Source organism: Piliocolobus tephrosceles, chromosome 18, assembly GCF_002776525.5.
Source record: "Piliocolobus tephrosceles isolate RC106 chromosome 18, ASM277652v3, whole genome shotgun sequence".
NCBI classification, from domain to species: Eukaryota; Metazoa; Chordata; class Mammalia; order Primates; family Cercopithecidae; genus Piliocolobus; species Piliocolobus tephrosceles.
The window spans coordinates 21506295-21527382 of record NC_045451.1 but is presented as its reverse complement, the minus strand read 5'-3'; the positions used below and the strand labels follow the sequence as shown (position 1 = coordinate 21527382).

General features: G+C 44.0%; 1 protein-coding gene across 1 annotated transcript in view; it reads left to right on the top strand.

Moving 5' to 3' along the window:
• Positions 1–15769: 15769 nt before the first annotated feature.
• The window catches only part of NEDD4L (NEDD4 like E3 ubiquitin protein ligase), a 374753-nt gene continuing 369434 nt past the window's right edge, over positions 15770–21088 (top strand). Inside the window, exon 1 of the mRNA XM_023218344.3 lies at positions 15770–16246. Coding sequence (XP_023074112.1) covers positions 16199–16246 — 48 coding nt within the window. The 5' untranslated portion in view covers positions 15770–16198. The remainder of the gene's footprint in view (positions 16247–21088) is intronic.

The following is a 21088-nucleotide window of genomic DNA, read 5'->3' as shown; positions in this document are numbered from 1 at the left end:
TCAAATGGATGGAGAGAGAGGAAGGGTTGACTCCCTCTAAATAAAGAGAGATCTGGCTATGGAAGAAATAATGAATGAAGGGTGGGCCCAAATCACAGAGGTTTCAAAAATCTTTTATTTCACTTTTAAGAAAACCATTCCCCACATGTCTACCCTAATAGAGTCACATATGGCTCCTAAATTAGGCTTCTCACTCAGACTCTATGTGTCTGATTATACTACTTGTTCTGTCTGGAGTTCATTTGGGGGATAGGTGGGTGGGAAGGAGAGGACAGTTTCAATTGAGGACACACTGAATTTGAAATGTCCAGGAGTGGCTATGTGGTCAGTTAGATACATACACACCAACTTGGAGGTCTGGGACAGAGACATATATTTCAGAGTCTTTGGTGAAGACATAGTTGTTAAACACAGAAGAGAGAAGATTCTCACAGGAGATATATAAAAGATAGGAAGAGAGAAGAATCTAGCAATGAGGTCCTTGGAGCTCATTGGACAGAGGAGAAGAGTCTATGATGGAAACCGAATAGAAGAAGCCAAAAGGGTAGAAGTGAAAGCAGGCAAGTGTGGCATCAGTGAGTGTAGGGAATACAATAGAAAGTTTCCAGAGAAAAGAGATCTCTGTGGTGGATACCATTAAGAGAACAAATCAAATAAATAGTAAAAAGCATCCCCTGGCTGAAGCGGCATATGTATTTTCATTGAAGTGAATGAAAGAAATGTCAGGGGAGTATGAGAACCAGACTGAAAGTGAGGGGATAAATGGTAGTGAGGAAGTATAGACATTCGATTGTGAAGAGAAGAAGCAAAATAAGGTGATTATTAGAAGAGGGTGTGAAGTCCAAAGAGGGCTTTTTAAAATTTATTTTTTTAGGTTGGAAGTACCTATCTTTATTTCCAGTTTTTAAAAATTTAATCTTTGCAAACTAGGGAGGCACAGCCTTCCATGTGAAATGAAGGTGAGTTCCCGGTTAGAAGAACATTTAAATGCTGATGGAAAGGATCCAGTGGGCAAGAGAGAGGATGCCTGGGAGAGAATGCGTTCTAGGTTTCCTTGGGATGACTGATCTCTAATAGGAAAAGGACAAAAAAGGAAGGAGTACAGGGTGTGGATGAGGATGCTTTCTGGGTGTGGCTGTGGAGATCTGTGTGATGGTTTCTGTTTTCTCCTGGAACTAGGAAGCAGAGTGAACTGTTGAGAGTGCAGAGAAGGGGAGGGAGCTAGGGATGATGGAAGCCCAGGTGAGGTTGGCAATTGGGAACTCACAGGGAGTGGAAACTGCTGAAATCCTTTACTTTCTTCAGTGAGTCTCGGCTACTCAGATTCAAGCTTGGATAAAGCAGAAACAGCAGAGGACAGAGGGAAAGGTCATTTGGGAGTAATTTCAAGAGAAAGACTGGTACACAAGACTGTGGAATAAAAGCTCTGCAAGAAAGGTAGTGAAGTTAAAACCAAAAGGTCTCAAAATTAGGAGAAAATGGAAGAGATCGTGATTTGGTGAAGTCAAAGACCATGTAACACTGGTTGGGGCATGAGGAATCTGTGGTGAGTAAGCTGCTATTTAAATCCCCCAGTTTGGGCTAGGCGTGGTGGCTCACGCCTGTAATCCCAGCACTGTGGGAGGTCAAGGTGGGTGGATCACGAGGTCAGAAGTTTGAGACCAGTCTGGCCATCATAGTGAAACCCCGTCTCTACTAAAAATACAAAAAATTAGCCAGGTGTGATGGTGGGCACCTGTAATCTCAGCTACTCAGGAGGCTGAGGCAGGAGAATCACGTGAACCAGGGAGGCAGAGGTTGCAGTGAGCCGAGATCACACCATTGCACTCCAGCCCGGGCAAGAGTGTGAGACTCCGTCTCTAAATAAATAAATAAATAATTAATTAATTAAAAATAAATCCCTGAGTTTGAAGGTAGAGCAGTTTGGAGTGTTGATAAGGTCCAGGGCATAGAGAAAGAGAGAGAAGGTCATTAGACATAAGGAGGTCAAGGACCCGAGAAGCCAGGAGGGTTCATTATATCATAGGTGGATTCTATGCCAGAATTTGAGGTCGATAGAACCTCATGGTGAACCAAGTACCAGTCTTCCCCCAGTATAACTGTGTTGAGGGAGGGGGATCAGTGGATGCCAGTGGCAAGAAAGAAAAAGCATACATGACATGAGTCTCCAAGAAGTACCTTACAGTGTCAAACAAACTTTAATGATAAACTTAAAATTAAAAAGAAAGGAAATGAATTTTCAGTGTGCTGCAGTTTTACAATAGGGTAATCAATGCTATAAAATAACAGACAATTTCTGATTAAAAACATTTTTTTAGAAACAAGCGTTCTAGCCTGGAGCGCAGTGGCTATTCACAGGCTAAATCATGGCACTCTACAGCCTGGAACTCCTGGGCTCAAGTGACCCTTCTACTTCAGCCTCCCAAACAGCTGGGACTACAGGTGCACACCACCACACTTGGCCAAGATATCTGAGTTTTTAAAAAGTATGAGTTTGCACGATTATGAGAAATTTCTGTTATCCAAAAGCATAGGAGTTTTGCTGGTCACAGTGGCTCACACCTGCAATCCCAGCATTTTTTGAGGCCACGGCAGCTGCATCACTTGAGCTCAGGAGTTCAAGATCAGCCTGGGCAACATTGTGAGACCCCGTTTCTATTAAAACACAAAAAATTAGCCAGATATGGTGGCATGCACCTGTAGTCCCAGCTACTCCAGAGGCTGAGGCAGGAGAATTGCTTGAACCCGGGAGGAGGAGATTGCAGTGAGCCGAGATGGTGCCACTGTACTTCACCTGGGTGACAGAGGGTGACTCTGCCTCAACAAACAAACAAACAAAAAACAGGAGTTTTGTTTGTTGTATAGTAATTGGAGTTGAGGCTTCAATTAGCAGATCTTGGGGACCATACAGAATAAGAGGCCATTAGCTAGCAGGGCTTACTGGAATGATCTATGAAAAGGTAACAAGGCCATTTCCCCAGGCTCAGTTTCAATCATGGGAGACAGAAGATGTCTCTAGCCATGGTCCAAAGATGTCCGGTTTTAGGATAAAGAGAAAGAAAGGAGGAGATATTATATTTGTAACAATTTATAACAGTAGTTGGTCTTAGAAGTCTTCATGCTGAAACAGGCAGGAAAAATGTATTATTATAAAAGCCTTCATATTGGCTGGGCATGATGGCTCATACCTGTAATCCCAGTGCTTTGGGAGGCCAAGGCCAGAGGATCGCTTGAGGACAGGAGTTCAAAACCAGCTTGAGCAACATAGTGAGACCCTGTTTCTATTTTTTTTTTTTTAAGAAGAAGTTTTTATACTAAAACAGGTGGGAGCCTTCAGAAAAATTAGACTTGCTTAGCCATCACAGCCTTTTGGTGCGCAGAAATTTGCTTTCATTTGGATGCTTTTGCCCATCTTCGAAAATTCTAAGATTGAGCAGGTGGCCTGGGTGGACAAGTCCAATGGATGCGTCTCTGCCTCTCCCAAAATGCTTCTAAGGCCATTACTCTCCTTCCAATAAGCCATACTCACTGCTTCCTGGCAGATCTTCATTACAGCTGACCCTGGGGAATTCCAGAGGCAACCATGCTGGGGGAAGCAAAGGCTGAGCTCTCTGGGCATGAAACATAACACTGAAAGCTTTTTGTCCTAGTACAGGCATGCGTCCTGATGTTTTTATTGCACCTTTGCAGTTCAGAATTCACTTTCCTGCTTTGTTTCCTGAGGAGGGACTTCACATTCCCTTAAAAATCTAGTAGGCACATTGGAAAACCCAGAAACAAATTATAATGCAACCCCTAAATTACTTCAATATATTGCAATGAGTCATGGGATATGAAAGATTAAGAAATGTTGACAGCTGCTTCCATCTGATACCCTGAGATAAGGAGGCTCATGGTGCCTAATATCTTACCTATTTTATGTAGAAACGCAATGTCTGGACAAATGCAATCATCTCTTCCTATTGTCTCATTCTCAGAGGTCTCAGCCTGGACTGGGCATCTGTTGTCCTTGTGTGTTCAGTGCCCTCATTTTATCTGGAGACCTTTTCTTCCCTCACGCTGTATGATCCCTGTGGGGCTGTCAGCTACTCTACCCTGTTCTCTTCTCCCCCGTGCACAGGAGTAGGCCGGTGACCCAGTCTACACCTTCCTTGTTTGGTAGAATAATTTGGGAGGAACCGGTTCTTCCCAGCACCCCCAGCTTTATTAAGGCATACTTGACAAAAACCAGGTTTTGTTTGTTTGTTTATGTTTTTGTTTTTTCTCAGGGAGTGGGGGTAGCTTGGGGTGCAAGTAGTCTCCTTATTTACTATATGGAAAGAACCAGACTGCTGAATGAAGTCGAGCAGAAACACGCAGAGCTGAGAGACAGAGCTGTGATGATATCAGCTGTATTTCTAGACTCAGCCATGCTTTTCCACTTGTATACACATGGTAGCCCAGGATAAACGTGGTTCTGCACCCTGCTTTTAAAAAATTATTATTTAACTTGATATACCCTCAAGATTACTCTACATCAGTGCAGAGTGAGCGTCCTCATGGAGTTACACAGTGCTTCACTGGCTGGCTATACCAATAATTGATTCAACTACTTCTCTATGGGTGGGCATTTAGGGTTGTTTCCAATCTTTTGATATTTCAAATGCACATGTCACTTCATATTTTGCCAGTGCAGATAGTCTTAGAAGTGGGATTGCTGTATTAATTAGGAATTACCAGTGTAATTGGCTAGACATAGACAAATGTCTCTTCACAGGGGTTGCTTTGCATTCTCACCAGCAAGATGTCTTTTTTCCCCACGAATTTGCCAACTAAGTATGTTGTCAAACCTCTGGCTTTTTTTAATCTCCTGTATTTTAATCCTGTTCTCTTAAGTTTTCCCTTCTTGAAAAGGCAGAGAAGCAGCTCAGCTCCAGCCACAGTACCACCGTGATAAGATGGGAGCGCTCCCAGGGAATATGTTCAAGAGACGTCGGTGAACAGAATCTAGAGTCTATGGAGGAATAATTTTGATGTAGTCAGTGATACTGAAAGAATAGTTCATAGAACTAGAAGATTATTATTCCAAAAGGGGTAGGAGTGGAGGGCGGACAGTGAGCATGATGGGGGTTGCATTGGGGGATGGGCGTTGGAAAAACATAGGATGTTTATTTGCCACTATTAGCTGAAGGAGCTGGTTTTGTTACCTCAACTGCTAACTCATAAATTGTGAAGTCGCTACTGATCATTAAAGAGATTTTCCACTATGTGAATCCTCTTTCTCTTTTCCAATATGCACCCCCACCCACCCCTGGCACACACACAGCAGAAAGCGAATTCAATATTGTTGGAGACATCTTTGGAATTGCTCGTTGAGTCATTTAATAACTTTTTCTGGGTCTTCCTGCTTTTAAACAAACCATAAATTTAGAGAAAATCATCTAGAAGCATGCTTTGAAATTTTATTAGTGGAGTACTAAAAGAGTTTTAAAATGAGAGGACACATTGGTCACCTTTTAAATTAAGTAGAGATTTTTCAGACTACTAAAGACATTGTTATTTTAAAAATAAATAATCATTAAACTTGTCAAAATTGTTTATTAAATCTGCTATTTTAGAATGTCTACCCTAGAGTTGAAGGACATCATTTATTTTGCTTTTTGGAAAATAAAAATGCAAAGGAAGTAGAAAAAAACCCAAATCATTTCCCTTATCTTGCAAAAATTGAACTCATATAATTGAGCATTTCTGTGGTATCTAGAAAAGTACAGACTAAAATTTGCCATCACATTTCTTGTAATTAGTTGAATAATGGCCTCCAAAGATATCCAGGTCTTCATCCTTGGAACCTGTGAGTGTTATTATGTGGCAAAAGAGAGTTTGTATATGTGATTAAGGATCTTGAGGGGAGAGGGTATCCTAGATTATGTGGACGGATTCCAAATATAAGCATGTGTCCTTATTAGAGGGAGGCAGAAAGATATTTGACTGCAGACAGGAGAAAGAAGGCGATATCATGACTTCAGCAGAGAGAGGGCTTTGAAGATGGTACCAGCTTTAAGATGCAGGGAGGGGCTATTAGCCAGGGAATACAAGGAATCCAGCTCTAGAAAGCAAGGATACTGATTCTCCCCTACAACCTCCAGAGAGGGCCTTGTACCTTGGCCTGGTGACATTGATTTTGAATTTCTGGGCTCCAGATGCATAAAAGAAAATAATTATGTTCTTTTATGCCACCGAATGTGTGGTATTATGTTACAGGGGCCAGCCATATGAATTAATTAATGCTCTTCCCAATTTCTAGGAAATAGGAACTTGATGTTTGACTTTAAAGTTCAGTACATGTGTTAATAGGCATGAATTAGAATGTAAAGGTATGATTTAAAAAAATGATAAAAACAAAAAAACAAATTTTAGGCTAGGCACTGTGGCTAACACCTATAATCCCAGCACTTTGGGAGGCCGAGGCAGGTGGATCACTTGACATCAGGAGTTCGAGGCCAGCCTGGCCAACATGGTCAAAACCCATCTCTACTAAAAATACAAAAATTAGCCAGGCATGGTGGTACATGCCTGTAGTCTCAGCTACTTGGGAGGCTGAGGCAGGAGAATCACTTGAACCTAGAAGGCAGAGGTTGCAGTGAGCCAAGATCATGCCTCTGTACTCCAGCCTGGGCAACAGAGTGAGACTCTGTCTAAAAAAAAAACAACCAACCAACAAACAAAAAACAAATTTGGCTGTGCCTCTTTTAGGAAAAAAGACTTAACTGCATTAAATCTCAAATGCATCATTAATAAAGAACATCAACTGAGTTTCCTCAGCTGGCATTGTGGTGGTCTAGCTGTACTGAAGGGTCTCTCTGTTACAAGCCAACCTAACTTTTTAAATGTGTTGCTAGGTTTGCAGTTCATAAGGGAATTCATCCCTTAAGGTCCCATATATTACTCAGCTTTGGCTGCGACAATGATGTACAGCAAAAATCTCAAAATCTGAATGTCTACAACAGTAAGCATTTATTTCTAATTTGCATTGTATGTTGGCAGCTGTTAAGCTGGATAACCCTGCTCCAGGGTCCAGGCCAGGTTCAGGTCTGTTTCATGGTTCTCCTCATTGATACTTAAGGAGCAATGCTCATCTAGGATGTGATGTTCTCATGGTGGAGGGCAGGAGCACAAAAGAGGTTGCAGAATCTTGCAAACCTCGTATGATGTCTGTTTTGAACTGGCCACACTGCCATTTCTGCTAAGATTCCATTGGCCAAAATAGCTGCAATATTACTGGGTCAGGGACATTTACTGGGGGGTGAGGAAGTGAATATTTGCCAAATAGTAATACGGTCTATCACATTCCTCCAACCTGAGAAAAGTTAGCTAAAACCAAAGAATGATGCCGTAAGCAGCAAGTAAATGCTATTAATATATCAATATTGCAGTTGAAGGGAGACTACCCCTCTGGCTGGTGGCTGAACCTGAGACTTCTGCACTCAATTGAGACTCTCAAATGGGGCTACAGTGGTCCTAGAGTGGTAGGGTCCCCTGCTTCTTAGCAGAAAGAAACACAAATCCACTTTGGATTCCCATAGACTAAGACTAACCAAATAAAATCTCAACCAAATGAATTCCCAATCAACATGGAACGAAGTTACTATGAGTAAGAGTCAGTGGAAACAATGGAAGACATACCCCAAGCTTTTGGATATGAGAATCAACAAAATAGAAAATAACTAGTTATGAAATGTTTAATGAAATAAAATTTGGAGACGTAAGAAACTCAAGAATTGAGAGGCTGATTTGAAAGAGAATTAAATAAAACTTTTATTTATAATTCATTCATTCATTAAATTTTTTGAGACACTCAGGCTAGAGTGTAGTGGTGTGATCATAGCTCAGACAACCTCAAACTCCCGGGCTCAAGTGATCCTCCTGCCTCAGCCTTCTGAGTAGCTGGGACTATAGGCATGCACCACCACGTCCGGCTAAAAACCTTGAGATACAATTACCGAGTCTAATTGTTGTATTAAAAAAACTCAACTGATGGGCCAAACAGAACATTAGACTAAACTAAATAGTTATTTATCAAAGTAGACGAGAGGTTTGAAGAAATCACCCAGAGTGTAGCAGACAGGGAAACAGAATATGAAAAAAGTTAACAGACACAGAGAATAGAATGAGAATGTCTAACATATAATTAATTGGAGCCCTGGAAGAATGGAATATAGACAATGGGGAAAACAGAATATATGAATAGATTAGTAGCTGAGCATTTTCCAGAAATAAGATTTAAATCCGAGATAGAAAAAACACAAAATACATTAGGCAGGATGGAGGAAAGGAAAGCCACATGTAGACAAATTATAGAAAGTTTAGAACACTGAAAACAAAAAGCAGCTAAAGATAAGGCAAATGACTTAAAAGGGACAATAATTAGACTAAGAGCTAACTGTTCATCATCAACAATGGAAGGCAGAAATCAGAGGAGCAACATCTTCAGAGTGTTGAGAATACAACATTATACCTGGGATAAGACTACCATTTTTTTCCTGAAGGGTTGTTCTGTCCCCCAGAACACCGCCACCCCCCCAACCCCCCGGCCAAAATAAGTTGATTATAAACCTGAGACTTCAGAGTGATAGGGGTTGGGTAAAACCAATGAAGGACACGAATCACATTAAGAACATTTATTTACATCCAACCGTGTTCCACAACAGCTTTGAGTCTATTTCTAATATATAATTTCACCCTCTCTCATGGATGTGGATAGACATTTTCAGGTAAACAAAAACTGCAAGTTTATTACCAATGGATCTTTACTAAAGGAACTTAAAAGGATGTTCCTAGGAAGAAGGAAAATGATCCCAAAGGAACATCTAAGAAGCAACAAGGAATCCTTAGAAAAGAAACTGCAAAACATATTGGTAATGCTAGAAGAACTTGTATAATATAATAATAGCATCTAATTTGGTGGTTTTAAAAAAAAGACAGGAGCCAGGCATGGTAGCTCACACTCGTAATCCCAAAACTTTGGGAGGCCTAGGCAGGAGGATTGCTTGAAGCTAGGAGTTTGAGATCAGCCTGGGCAACATAGCAAGACCTTATCTCTACAGAATTTTTCTTAAAAATAAAGAAAAAACTAAAAAAAAAAAAAAAAAAAAAAAACAAGGCAGAACAAAATTAGACCTTGATCAAAATAGTTTTTAAGCTTCATGTTCAGATAGGGGATTAAGATACGAACTTTTGGTTTGCTACATTAGGCATTGTTAAAACAAAACAAAACAAAACAAAAAAACTTCAGGCATATTAAATTTAACAGATTTTAACTAAGCAAAGAACAGTTTGAGAATCCAGCAACACTACGCTTCCCTGGAACCAGAATAGATTCAGAGACCCTGATGCTGCTGTGTGGCCAAAGACGGTTTATGGACAGAAAACAGGAAGTGACTTACAGAAAACAGAAGTGAGGTACAGAAATAGCTAGATTGGTAACTGCTCAGTGTTTGCCTTATTTGAGCACAAATTTGAAGAGTTGGCCCCTTTGATTGGCCGAAAGTCAGTGACTGATACAAGAGTAAGTTACAGTCTGTTTACACCTCTAGTTAGGTTATAGTTCATCATGTATGAAGAAACCTTTAGGCTGTTAAACTTAATTTAACAGCATGCATGTAAAATGTCAAGTGTAACCAGTAAAAGCACAGAAATACAGTGATTAACGTCCCAACCAAGAGGAGGAAATAAATGCAATGAGAAAACAAAGAATATTATCATTACTCAATCAGAAGACTAATTAAAAGGCATAAAAAAGTGCATAGTAAAAACGTGAAAACAAAGCCAGGTATTTTAGAAATGATGATTTTTAAAAGGTAAATCACTATTACTAATAAACTAATAAATGATATTTTATTAGTTTTAGAGCTCTAGAATAAATAGCACATAGGTATTCAAAATGTATTTCTTTTTCTTTTTTTTTTTTTTTTTTTTTTTTTTTGAGACAGAGTCTTGCTCTGTTGCCCAGGCTGGAGTGCAGTGGCATGATCTCGGCTCACTGCAAGCTCTGCCTCCCGGGTTCACGTCATTCTCCTGCCTCAGCCTCCTGAGTAGCTGGGACTACAGGTGCCCGCCACCACACCCGGCTAATTTTTTTTTGTATTTTTAGTAGAGATGGGGTTTCACCATGTTAGCCAGGATGGTCTCGATCTCCTGACCTTGTAATCCGCCTGCCTCGGCCTCCCAAAGTGCTGGGATTACAGACCAAAATATATTTCTTAAAAAGCTTGGCTATTGATATGATTTGGATGTTTGTCCCCTTTATATCTCTTGTTGAAATGTGACTTGCAATGTTGGAGGTGGGGTCTGGTGGGAGGTGACTGGATCATGAGGGTAGATCCCTCATGAACGGCTTAGCACCATCCCCTTGGGGATAAGTAAATTCTAGCTCAGTTAGTTCATGTGAGTCTGGTTATTTGAAAGTATGTGGCACCTCCCCACCCACTCTTGCTCCTGCTCTCACCATGTGAAGTGCTAGCTGCTCATCGCCTTCTACCATGATTGTGAGCTTCCTGAGGCCTCCCCAGAAGCGAATGCCAGCACCATGCTTCCTGTACAGCCTACAGAACCATGAGCCCATTAAACACCTTTTCTTTATAAATTACCCAGCCTCAGGTCTTTCTTTTCTTTCTTTCCTTTCTTCCTTTCTTTCCTTTCTTCCTTTCTTTCTTCCTTTCTTTCTCTTTCTTTCTTTTTCTTCCTTTTTTCAGGGTTTGGCTCCATGCCCAGACTGGAGTGCAGTGGCATGATCTTGGCACACCTCAGCCTCAGCCTCCCAGGCTCAAGGGATCCTCCTGCCTCAGCTCCCTGAGTAGCTGAGACTACAGCCCCAAGCCACTAGGCCCAGCTAATTCTTGTATTTTTTGTTTTTAGAGACAAGGTCTCACTGTGTTGCCCAGCTGGTCTCGAACTCCTGGACTCGCAGGATCTGCCCACCTTGGCCTCCCAAAGTATTGGGACTACAGGTGTGAGCCACTGTGCTTGGCCTCAGGTATTTCTTCATTAATAGCATTGTAAGAATGGCCTAATATAGCTATTTTTATGCAAAAAGATGAGCTATTTACACGTCATTCTTTGCTACCCACCTCTATAGTTGTCAAAAATTTGAAGCATAATATAGCTTTCTTACATAATCATAAATGGCTTAAATTTGTTACATTTCTGTGCATCAAGGAATGGTACTAAGTTCCAAGTTGATACCAGTTTTTACAGGTTCGTGGCCATCTTCAAAGTGTCTGCTTAATAGGCCTTCTTTTTAAAGAAGACAAATCATCACTGAAAATTGAAGAGAAAAATCGAGTGTTATTTATATGAAACTTAAACATGTGACATTATGTATTCTTCTTCTTTGGGTACTTCCCAGATGTGATTACGATCTACATAGTTTTGCTAAGACAACTCAATAATTTGTAAAGAGGCTTAGCATTAAAATGTTCTCTATTTGTGATTACCCATTGTACTTTAAAATTGTTCTTGCTAATTTTTTGTTTCTGATGATCCAAGTGAAGAGTATTTGCCAAACACCCACAGTAACAAATCTAAGATGCTAAAATAAAGGCAGCCTGCAAAGGGAACAAAGGAAAATGAATTCTAGAGGAGACTCTACAAGTTAAGGTTCTACGTAATTGTTGGGTAGATGCAAAATGGACTGGAGGAAACATTGCTTTTGATACACCTGCTGAATAGTTTCCTTTAAGGGTTGTCCTCCCTCACCCCCAAAGAAATTGGATTACTCATCTGAGACTTGAGAGTAGATGATGGGTAAACTGACTGATGATGCTAGTCACCTAAGTATGTTTGTTTACATTCTACCTCACTCCCCAAAAGGTTTGAGTGTGTTTATAACCTGTAATTTCCTCTAAGTTGAAAAAAAAAAAAAAAAAGAATGAGAAAACAGAGTGGTGGAAAATATATAAGGAAAACGAATATAGGCTGGACTCAGTAGCTCATACCTGTAATCCCAACACTTTGGGAGGCCAAGGCGGGAGGATCACTTGAAGCCAAGAATTCGAGACCAGCCTGGGCAAGGGAGACCCCATCTCTACAAAAAATAAAAAACCTTAGCCGGGTACAGTGGTGTGCTCCTGTAGTCCCAGCTACTTGGGAGGCTGAGGTGGGAGGATCACTTGAGTCCTGGAGTTTGAGGGTACAGTGAGCTGTGATCATGCCACTGATCTCCAGTCTGGACAACAGAGCAAGACCTTGTTTCTCGGGAAAAAGGAAAAGGAAAAGGAAAAGAAAAAGAAAAGGAAAGGAAAAGAATAGTAATACAAATCTAGGCCAGATGTCTCTAAACTTGGCAGTGGTGCATTAGGATCACCTGGGGAACTTTTAAAGCTCCTGATGCCCACGTGGCACTCTGTACTAATTAAATCATAATGCTTAGGAGTGGGAGGCAGAGAGTAGTAGTAGTAAAATTTCCCAAATGTTTCTATGTGTAGCAAAATTTGGAAACTACTGGCCTAAGCTGATGTTCTTAGCCTTAAATGCACATTAGCATCACCTGGGAGGCTGTTGCAACTACTAATGTCACAATCCATTTAAATCATAGCCTCTGATGCTGGTTACTGGGCACTCCGTCTATTTGAAAGCTCCCCAGGTGATTGCAATGTACATGCAGAGTAGCGAACCACAGCACTGGGGAAAAGTTGGTATATAGTTACAAAAGGGATTCATTTTTTTTTTTTAATGGGTTCTTTCATGGCTTAAGACCATGAAACTGGTTCTGAGCTTCCTGGTGGCCAAGGTAGATAGAAAAACACAGTCAGTTTTAATAATCTTGGTCATCTGCCATGCAAAAGCTTACCAGTTTCTTGAAAGCAAAAGAGCTTTTCTTCATAGATCTGAAATAAATGTCTAGTTTATTAGTCTTCTTACAGAGGATGCTGATGTAATGGATCACGATTTTATAAACACCCCACAATAAGTGACATATGGCAAGCTTCATATTATAGTTCCTAATAACCATCCCTCAGGGAAAGACAAGGACATGACCTGGAGCGCAGGGTTATAGGCTGTTGTGGTGGGTGTGTGGGAGTAGATGATAAAGGACAGGAAGAGAAACTGCCACACCCCTCTACAGTTTCAAGATAACATAGCCTTACCCAAAGGCGAAGCCTGGAATTGTGTACCTTCAGGATGTGGAAGGAGTGTCCTGTGTAATTAGAAATTATAATTTTCTACCAGTACATTTTAAGAATTGATTATTTATTTATGTATGTATTTATTTAGAGACACAGGGTCTTGCTCTGTCACCCAGGCTGGAGTGCAATGGCACGATCATAGCTCACTGTAACCTTGAACTTCTGGGCTCAAGTGATCCTTGATGGATAGGTCTCAGCCTCCTGAGTAGCTAGGACTATGGGCCCATGCCACCACACCTGGCTAATTTTTAAATTTTTTTTATTTTTATTTTTGTAGAGACAGGGGTCTCACTATATTGCCCAGGCTGGTCTCCAACTCCTGGCCTCAAATGATCCTCCTGCCTCTGCCTCCCAAAATGCTAGCATTATTATTCAATTACTTTTCTTCCTTTATAATATAAACTGTACACACTTTACAAAGGCTTGGCTAGTGAGGGTAGATAGAGAAGCACTGACTCCTATCCGTGAGGGTCACAGGCTAGGGAAGGGCATCTGAGAATGTGTGTGTGTGTGCGTGTGTGTGTGTGTGTGTGAGAGAGAGAGAGAGACAGTGTGTGCACGTGTACCTTTTGTTTATCAAAATACTTTAGGGTTTTTTTTTTTTTTTTTTTTTTAGACGGAGTTGGGCTCTGTTGCCCAGGCTGGAGTGCAGTGACGCCATCTCGGCTCACTGCAAGCTCCGCCTCCTGGGTTAACGCCATTCTCCTGCCTCAGCCTCCCAAGTAGCTGGGACTACAGGCGCCCGCCACCACACCGGGCTAATTTTTTTGTCTTTTTTAGTAGAGACGGGGTTTCACCGTGTTAGCCACGATGGTCTCGATCTCCTGACCTCGTGATCCGTCCGCCTCGGCTTCCCAAAGAGCTGGGATTACAGGTGTGAGCCACCGCGCCCGGCCGTTTTGTTTGTTTGTTTGTTTGTTTTTTGATACAGAGTCTTGCTCTGTGGTCCAGGCTGGAGTGCAGTGGTGCAATCTTGGCTCACTGCAACCTCCGCCTCCCAGGTTCAAGGGATTCTCATGCCTCAGCCTCCCCGAATAGCTGGGATTACAGGCGCCTGCCACCACGCCCGGCTAATTTTTGTATTTTTAGTAGAGATGGAGTTTCATCATATTGGCCAGGCTGGTCTCGAACTCCCGATCTTGTGATCTGCTCTCCTCAACCTCCCAAAGTGCTGGGATTACAGGTTTGAGCCATCGCGCCGGGCCTGAAGACTGTAGGTTTGAAAGGGCTGAAAAACCTCAGTACTGAAAGAATGGACAGAAATCTGACTTTTAAATAGTCCTCCATAAATAGTTTTCATTCGGGGTTTTGCAGTCTGTAAGTACTGTGGACTTCATGGCACAAGACTTCTAGAGAAGGCTTCTGAGTAGTGTTGACTCCATGGGGCTTAGTCTTCAAAGGAAACCCATTCTGCGGCGGCACAGGTTTTAAGCCAGTCATGCTGCAGGGAGGCAAAGGAGAGCTTAAGGTAGGATGGGTGTGCTCTTTTGAAAACCAACTGGCAGGCAAACAGCAGATACTTAGTTATGTAGCTGGCAACGAGGAAGATGATTCTTTCGGGTCCCGCCAGTTCTCTCTTAACTTCCTTGAATGAAAATCCTAAATGCATCCTGGTAATACCCAAGTAGGCACTTTGATGTTTCCTTTTCAAAGGCAAATGGAATGTTCTGCGTCTGTTTCTTTTTGAACTCACAACTGCACTTAACATCTAAATTTAAGGAAAGGCTTCCTGAAAAAGTCGACTGACGAATTTCTTTCACTTATTTCAAGTAGTCTCTTGCAGTCCTATAAATCGGAAGGATTAAATGAACTGCTTGCTAGAGAAACAGTAGCTGGGACGTGGGAAGAACCCTACGGTGGCTAATAAGACGTCTCGATCGTTTGCATATGCAAAGGATAACCTTAAGCTTGAGTTTGATATTTCACGTTGCGGCTCAAAAATGAACTGCCTTTTATTCAAAGAACCATGCTGTATGTTTTCGTGTGGGTGGGTGTGTACTCGGGGCGGGCGCTATGTTGGTTTTGTTCCCTACAAGGTTGATACAGGCAATGGCGACTCGCGGCCACACTGGGGCAGCCTCTCCTCGGCTGGCGGCCGGGTCGGGCGGCTCGCTCCCGGGAGCTGACAATGTAGCCAAGTCCTGCTCGCCGGGGCTGCAAAGAATTTAAAGGGGTCTAGAAACATCCATCTTTTCCCCTCTTCGCAGTTTACAGCGAGCTCAGGGCTCTTGGTAAAAAGACCACCGGGAGGAAGAAAGGCTCAGGGCGTTTTTGTTATTGTTCGCAAAAGCCTCTATTGCCCCAAAACGTCCAGCGCGCCCCCTCCCCAAAGCGGAGGGAACCCGGGAGGGTCGGCGGGGGCGGCCAAGCTCGCCCGTACACGCCCCTGCGGACCCGCCTCGCGGCGGAGGGACACCCACCGCGCCGCGCTGGAGGCCCCGGGCCGGGGTGGGCGTGGGGCTGAACTCCACCACCCCCGCAGCCCGCGGCCCTCTCCCCAGCCCGGCTTGTGATTGGCTTGGGGGGCGCGTGCGCCCGCCCCGGCGAGCGGGGAGGGTACCCTCGCGGCGCCGGTGGGAGGAGGCGGAGGAGGGGGCGGAGAGAGCGGGGGCCCGGACGGCGCTAGCGAGGAGGCGGGCGAGCCGGGTCCCCGGGAGCGCAGAGGAGGCTCGGAGAGGGGCGGAGAGCCGCGGGGCGTGAGGGAGGCGCGGGCCGCAGGGAGGGAAAGCCCGGCGGGCTCTGCGCCGCCGCCGCGCGCAGGGAGAGGCGCCGGGGCTGCCGCTGGGTGCTCGGCGCGCTCTCGGGAGCCGCCGGCCCGCTGTCCCGCAGCCTTCCGGGAAGAAGCGGCGCCGGCAGCGGCCGGGGCGCGCGTTCGGGTACCCTCACCTGCCGGCGCCCGGCCGCTTCCCCGGCAAGGCGTGCGCAGGGCAGGGTGCGGGACCTGGGGGGACCTGGAGGCAGAGGGGAGACCCGGCCGCCCGCGCCGCAGCGCAGCCGCCGGGAGCGCCCTCGACCCCGCGCGGGGCGCCGGCTCCATGGCGACCGGGCTCGGGGAGCCGGTCTATGGACTTTCCGAAGACGAGGTGAGTGGCACCCCCTTCCTGCCCGGGACTCCCCAGGGAGTTCCTGTTCCGCGCCGGCAGGGGGAGGGGAAAGGGGCCGCTCCCGGGGTGCTCGTCCCCGGCGTCTGCAGGAGCCCCAAAGCGGGAAGGCCCCGGAACAGGATCGAGGGGAGCTTGGGTCCTTCCGCATCCCCCACCTTCCGCAAGCCGAGCGCATTGTTTGTAAATAAAGCGGCGCGGCGCCCTTGGACCTGGGGGTTCACTCCGCCGCTCCTCGCTTTTGGGAGGGGGCACGCGCGCCGCTCTTCCCCCTTCCTGTCTTCCCCCTTCCTCTCCAAGCAGCGTCTCCTGGGGCTGTTGGGCAACTTTCCGCCTCTCGCCCCTGCAGCCCGGGAGTCCATGATGCATGTCACGTCTGGGTCGCGCGGCTGGAGACCCAGGGCTGCGGAGGAGCCGGATCATTTCCCCCTGGAACTTTATGTCTCATGATTGTGTGGATCAGCAGGCGCTCAGAAGCCTGTGCGTGTTTATCCCGCCGGGAATGGGGGACACGCTGCGTGTATCCCTCCCCTCGTTTTGCAAAGTCTACGGCCAGGATTGTGGATTTCGGAGCCTCGGTGGGGGAGGTGTTCAAGGCTGGTGGCAGGTGCTCCTGGAAACTTGGGGAGGAAGCTTGCAGCCCTGCCATTTTTTTCCTCCCGAGGATTCAAAGCCCGGCACCTCCGGGGTGGGTGGGGAGAGGAAAGCTCAATTGATCTCTTTTATTAATAAAGCGAATGAATAAGCCACGCCTTCCAGGCGGTCGGTTTCACTGGAAAGGGCTTTGTTTTTACCTTCACTCTCTCTTCCGTGTCTCCCACTCCCCCCTTTTGAAACAGTCCTTCTAAATCACTGCCTAGTCCTCTTTCGACCAGCCACGCTCGGCCCTTACTGGTATGTTGCTCTGCCAAAAAGGGGGGTGGGACCCTTGTCGCGGGCGCGGCGTGACAGGCAGGCTGGATGGAGCAGGTAGGAGTGGTTTGCCATCTGGCGGGGTACGCGCTCAGGTCTGGCTACCCTTTCGAGAGGTGAATTTACAACCCAAGAAGCATTACTCAGCAGGGAGGTATTTCCTATCCTGGTTGTGTATTTCATGAAAAGTTGATGCCTGGAAATTCAGGCTTTCTCGATTTCTCTTTCTTGCCCTCCCTCCTTTCTTTTCAGAGGTTCCCTCTTTCTCTCGTGGTGGGGGTGGGGTTGGAAGAAAGGCTATTATCTGAGACAGGCTCGCGTTATGGCTCCGCTCTGTGCAGCTCTCCTACCCTGGCATGGTGTGTGTGTGCCTGTGTGCTACGTAAGTGTGGCATGAAAGGTATTTTGGGGTGGGAAGGGTGTTTGGGGTATGAATTGTTTTCTTAGCGGTGCTAGGCAAAGCTTGATGTATTTATTTGATCAAAGAAGGATCACAGTGCAAATAATGTGGATTTGTGTGTTTGATTACTTTGCCTCGCTGTGCTTTTGTAAAATAATTTCCCGTTTTGTGTAACTACCTGGGGATAGGTGAAAAGTAGCATTGTTTCATTGACCCCGGGGGATTCTCCGCTCCCTCCTGGCTTCTCTCTTTGAGGAGCTTTCCCTTGCATCCTTTACTTCTCCATTTAATTAGTGGCAGTAGAGGGCAGGCCCTGAGCTCTTAGAGTTGCAGAGACACGGACATACCTAAACAAAGGGACTGCTTGGGTTGACGTATTGCGGGGAGGGGTGGGGGCGGGTGGGGGGGGGGGGGCGTGAGGACAGCTGCATTTCATCCTAGGTTCTTTTAAAAATGTTTTAATAACATGATTATTTGTAAAAACTCCCCGAAAAAAGGATTTTAAGAGTGTTTTGGAAAGTGCAACTGGATAAATAAAACACATTAATGTCACTATTGTTTTTGCTTTATCTACATTGGCAGTGAGTGTCAGAATCTACCTAGAGCACATCTTGCCACTTTTGTCTACAGGAGTCACTACTAATCATCATAACTAGTGTCTAGTGTGAAAGTGAAGCTTGGAATGTAAACAGAGTCCGAGTGTGTGTTGGCATATGACTGGGTTCACTCCTGCATGTTGCTAGAAGGGAATTTGGGGCTGTATAGGAAATAGCAAGAGGTGATGAAGACACCTTTTATTATCTGTTTATTGCCATGTCGCTGGTAATATTTAGTTCCACACACATTGTATTACACAAGATGAGTCTCATCTGTCTTCCTTTTTCAACTTTCTCCTACCAGCGAAAAAATAAGCGAGGGCAGTTTTGATGACTTCAGATTTCAGTCATATTTGTTTTTCATGGGCGGTTTCATGCTGTCAGGTTGCCCTTCAGAGAATCAGGGAATGCCTTCGTAGAATATTAACGACAAATTGTTGAATTTGCACAGCTTGTTTTGTGTCCCTGAATTAGTATGTGTAAGAAAAACCAATGGAAGGTTTTAGCAGGCTCTGAAAGTAGAATGCCCGCTGAAGCAAACGGCAGGGTTGTTCTTCCGAGGCGTATTAAATATGGGTGCACTTCAGTTCGTAGACCTGGTGTGCTGCAGAATATCCCATATGAAGATATTTTGACCGCTATTTAGACGAGTGACCTCATAAACCTTTTAGCAAAGTAGACACTCATACCTACCACATTTCTTAAAAGTAGATTTGTATTTTGATTTGAGATTGATGAAAAAGCATGATATGTTTGGAGTGCACCTAGTTATGTCCCAGCTCATGAAGACTGTTGAGCTCTCTGCACTGCTGTTGATGAAGCACTGCATGAACCCAGAAAATGGGGATGCCAAAGCAGAGGCTTTGGTGCTGTTCCTTGCATCATCAGCAGATGTCTATTCACTTTGTGGAAGGTAAGGGGTTGAGATGTGGGCTGTGTTTGTGTCAATGTATGTGCTATTTAATTTTTGCTGTGTGTTTCAGGCGGAGGTTTCTCTGGTGAGTTATAATTCATATTTATCCTGATTTAAATCGTGTCATGTTAGGTAGCCAGATTTAAAACCATCAGATGAAGTACTTTTGGTGTTGGAGGGATTAGCAGTTTACAAAACTTCTGATCCATGGCCTAAAATCACATTTGGTTTGGAATCAGAATACTTTCGACTAGTTTCTGCATCTGGCTTGAGTCCTTGGTGGATTTTTTGTTTTGTTTTATTTATTGATTTTTGTCAATCTGTAGTGCATTTTGGCATAGTTTACTTATGAATGTTACTGCTAACTTTCTGAAATCTTTTATTCCATTTTAGAAAGGTATCATTTATTGGAAATATTTTTCTACTGATCAAAATACTGGGATTGAATGGCAGCTTCTTATCACATTAGATATGACATTAAGTAATTTCATTAGTAGTTAAAATGAAGCAAATGGCATACAAATGAAGGCCAGGCTGACTTAGAATAAATGACACTTTCTCTGCTTATCCTATACAAACACGATAGTTGGCTACTTTTGAATGCCTCTTCTATACCAATGGTAAAAATCCGGCTTAATTGAGGCCACATTCTGGCCTAGTCACAATCAGTGGCTTGCATTATGTCCTTTGAGATGTGGCAGATCTGCTTATAGGTGCCAGTCACCACGGCTCCCTGCTGGCTTGCTGGCTTAGGGGTCTTTTTACTCATTTGCATATAATTATCTACTTCATAATCAACCTTTGAGGTTAACTTTTGGCATGGATACCATATGTTTTTCACTTTAAGATACTGGCACTTTTAAGATGCGCCATGAGAGCAAAGTGCTGAGCCTTGTGCACATACTGTGTCACTTAATTCTCATGAGAACTGTATGAGCTAGGCTGTGATTTACAGGTGAGGAGCGAAAGCTCAAAGACGTTACATGACCTGGATAAGGACACAAAACAAATAAGTTATGGAGCCAGGTATTTTGAATAGAAAGGCCTAGTTTTTAACATGCTGAATAATCCTCCCTTTCTGCCAAATGCCTGGAAAGGTCTTAATATCTAAATTATTCAAGATAATGTAAGAGAAATAAACACCACTGGTTGCAAACTGATGGCTACTGGACCAGACTTGACCAGGAGCCATGCTTAATGTGGTCTCCAGAGTGTTTTAAAGCTTGGGAATTTCATGAAAACGGTAAAAATCTGGCTTGACTGGGGCCACATTCTAACCCAGTTACAGTCAGTGGCTTGCATTATGTCCTTTGAGATGTGGAAGCTAGTTGTGCTATGGTTGCAGTCACCACTACTTTCTATTGTCTGAGGGGTCTTCCTACTGATTTACATATAATTATCCACTTCGTAACAAACCTTTAAGGCTAACCTTTGGCGTGGATACCATATTTCTTTCACTTTAAGATGCTGTCACTTTTAAGATAATGCCACTATTTCATGTACCACTAAGAGAAAAAATTGCTGTCAAGTTATGACATACTGTTCATCTTATGAAGCATCCTTATTTCAGAGAAGTTGAAATATGAAGACAAGGATATTTTAGAATTGATGAATTACAGTGACTAGAAACCTGGGAAAACTCCAAGCCATCAGTTTCAATAGCTCCAATCATTCAATACTTTTAAGTCAACGAGTAGTCAGATTTCTGCTTTTCTGTGTTTGAGAAAACTGCTAGGAAAAGAGAAGTGCTCTTAAATAGGCATTAGCAAAGAAGGAACTGGGGTCCTAGATGATAGCCAACTGGATAGCCATCTGTAAGTGATTAAGAATAGTTGTTAGTTTTAAAAAGGGGGCCTGTGTGTATTTTCAAGAGATGACTTGGGAAATCCTGTGTGCCATCTTTGCAGCTGTGCAAAACGGTGAGGACAAGATTGCTTTCAGAAATTGTGGTGGCCGGGCGCGGTGGCTCAAGCCTGTAATCCCAGCACTTTGGGAGGCCGAGA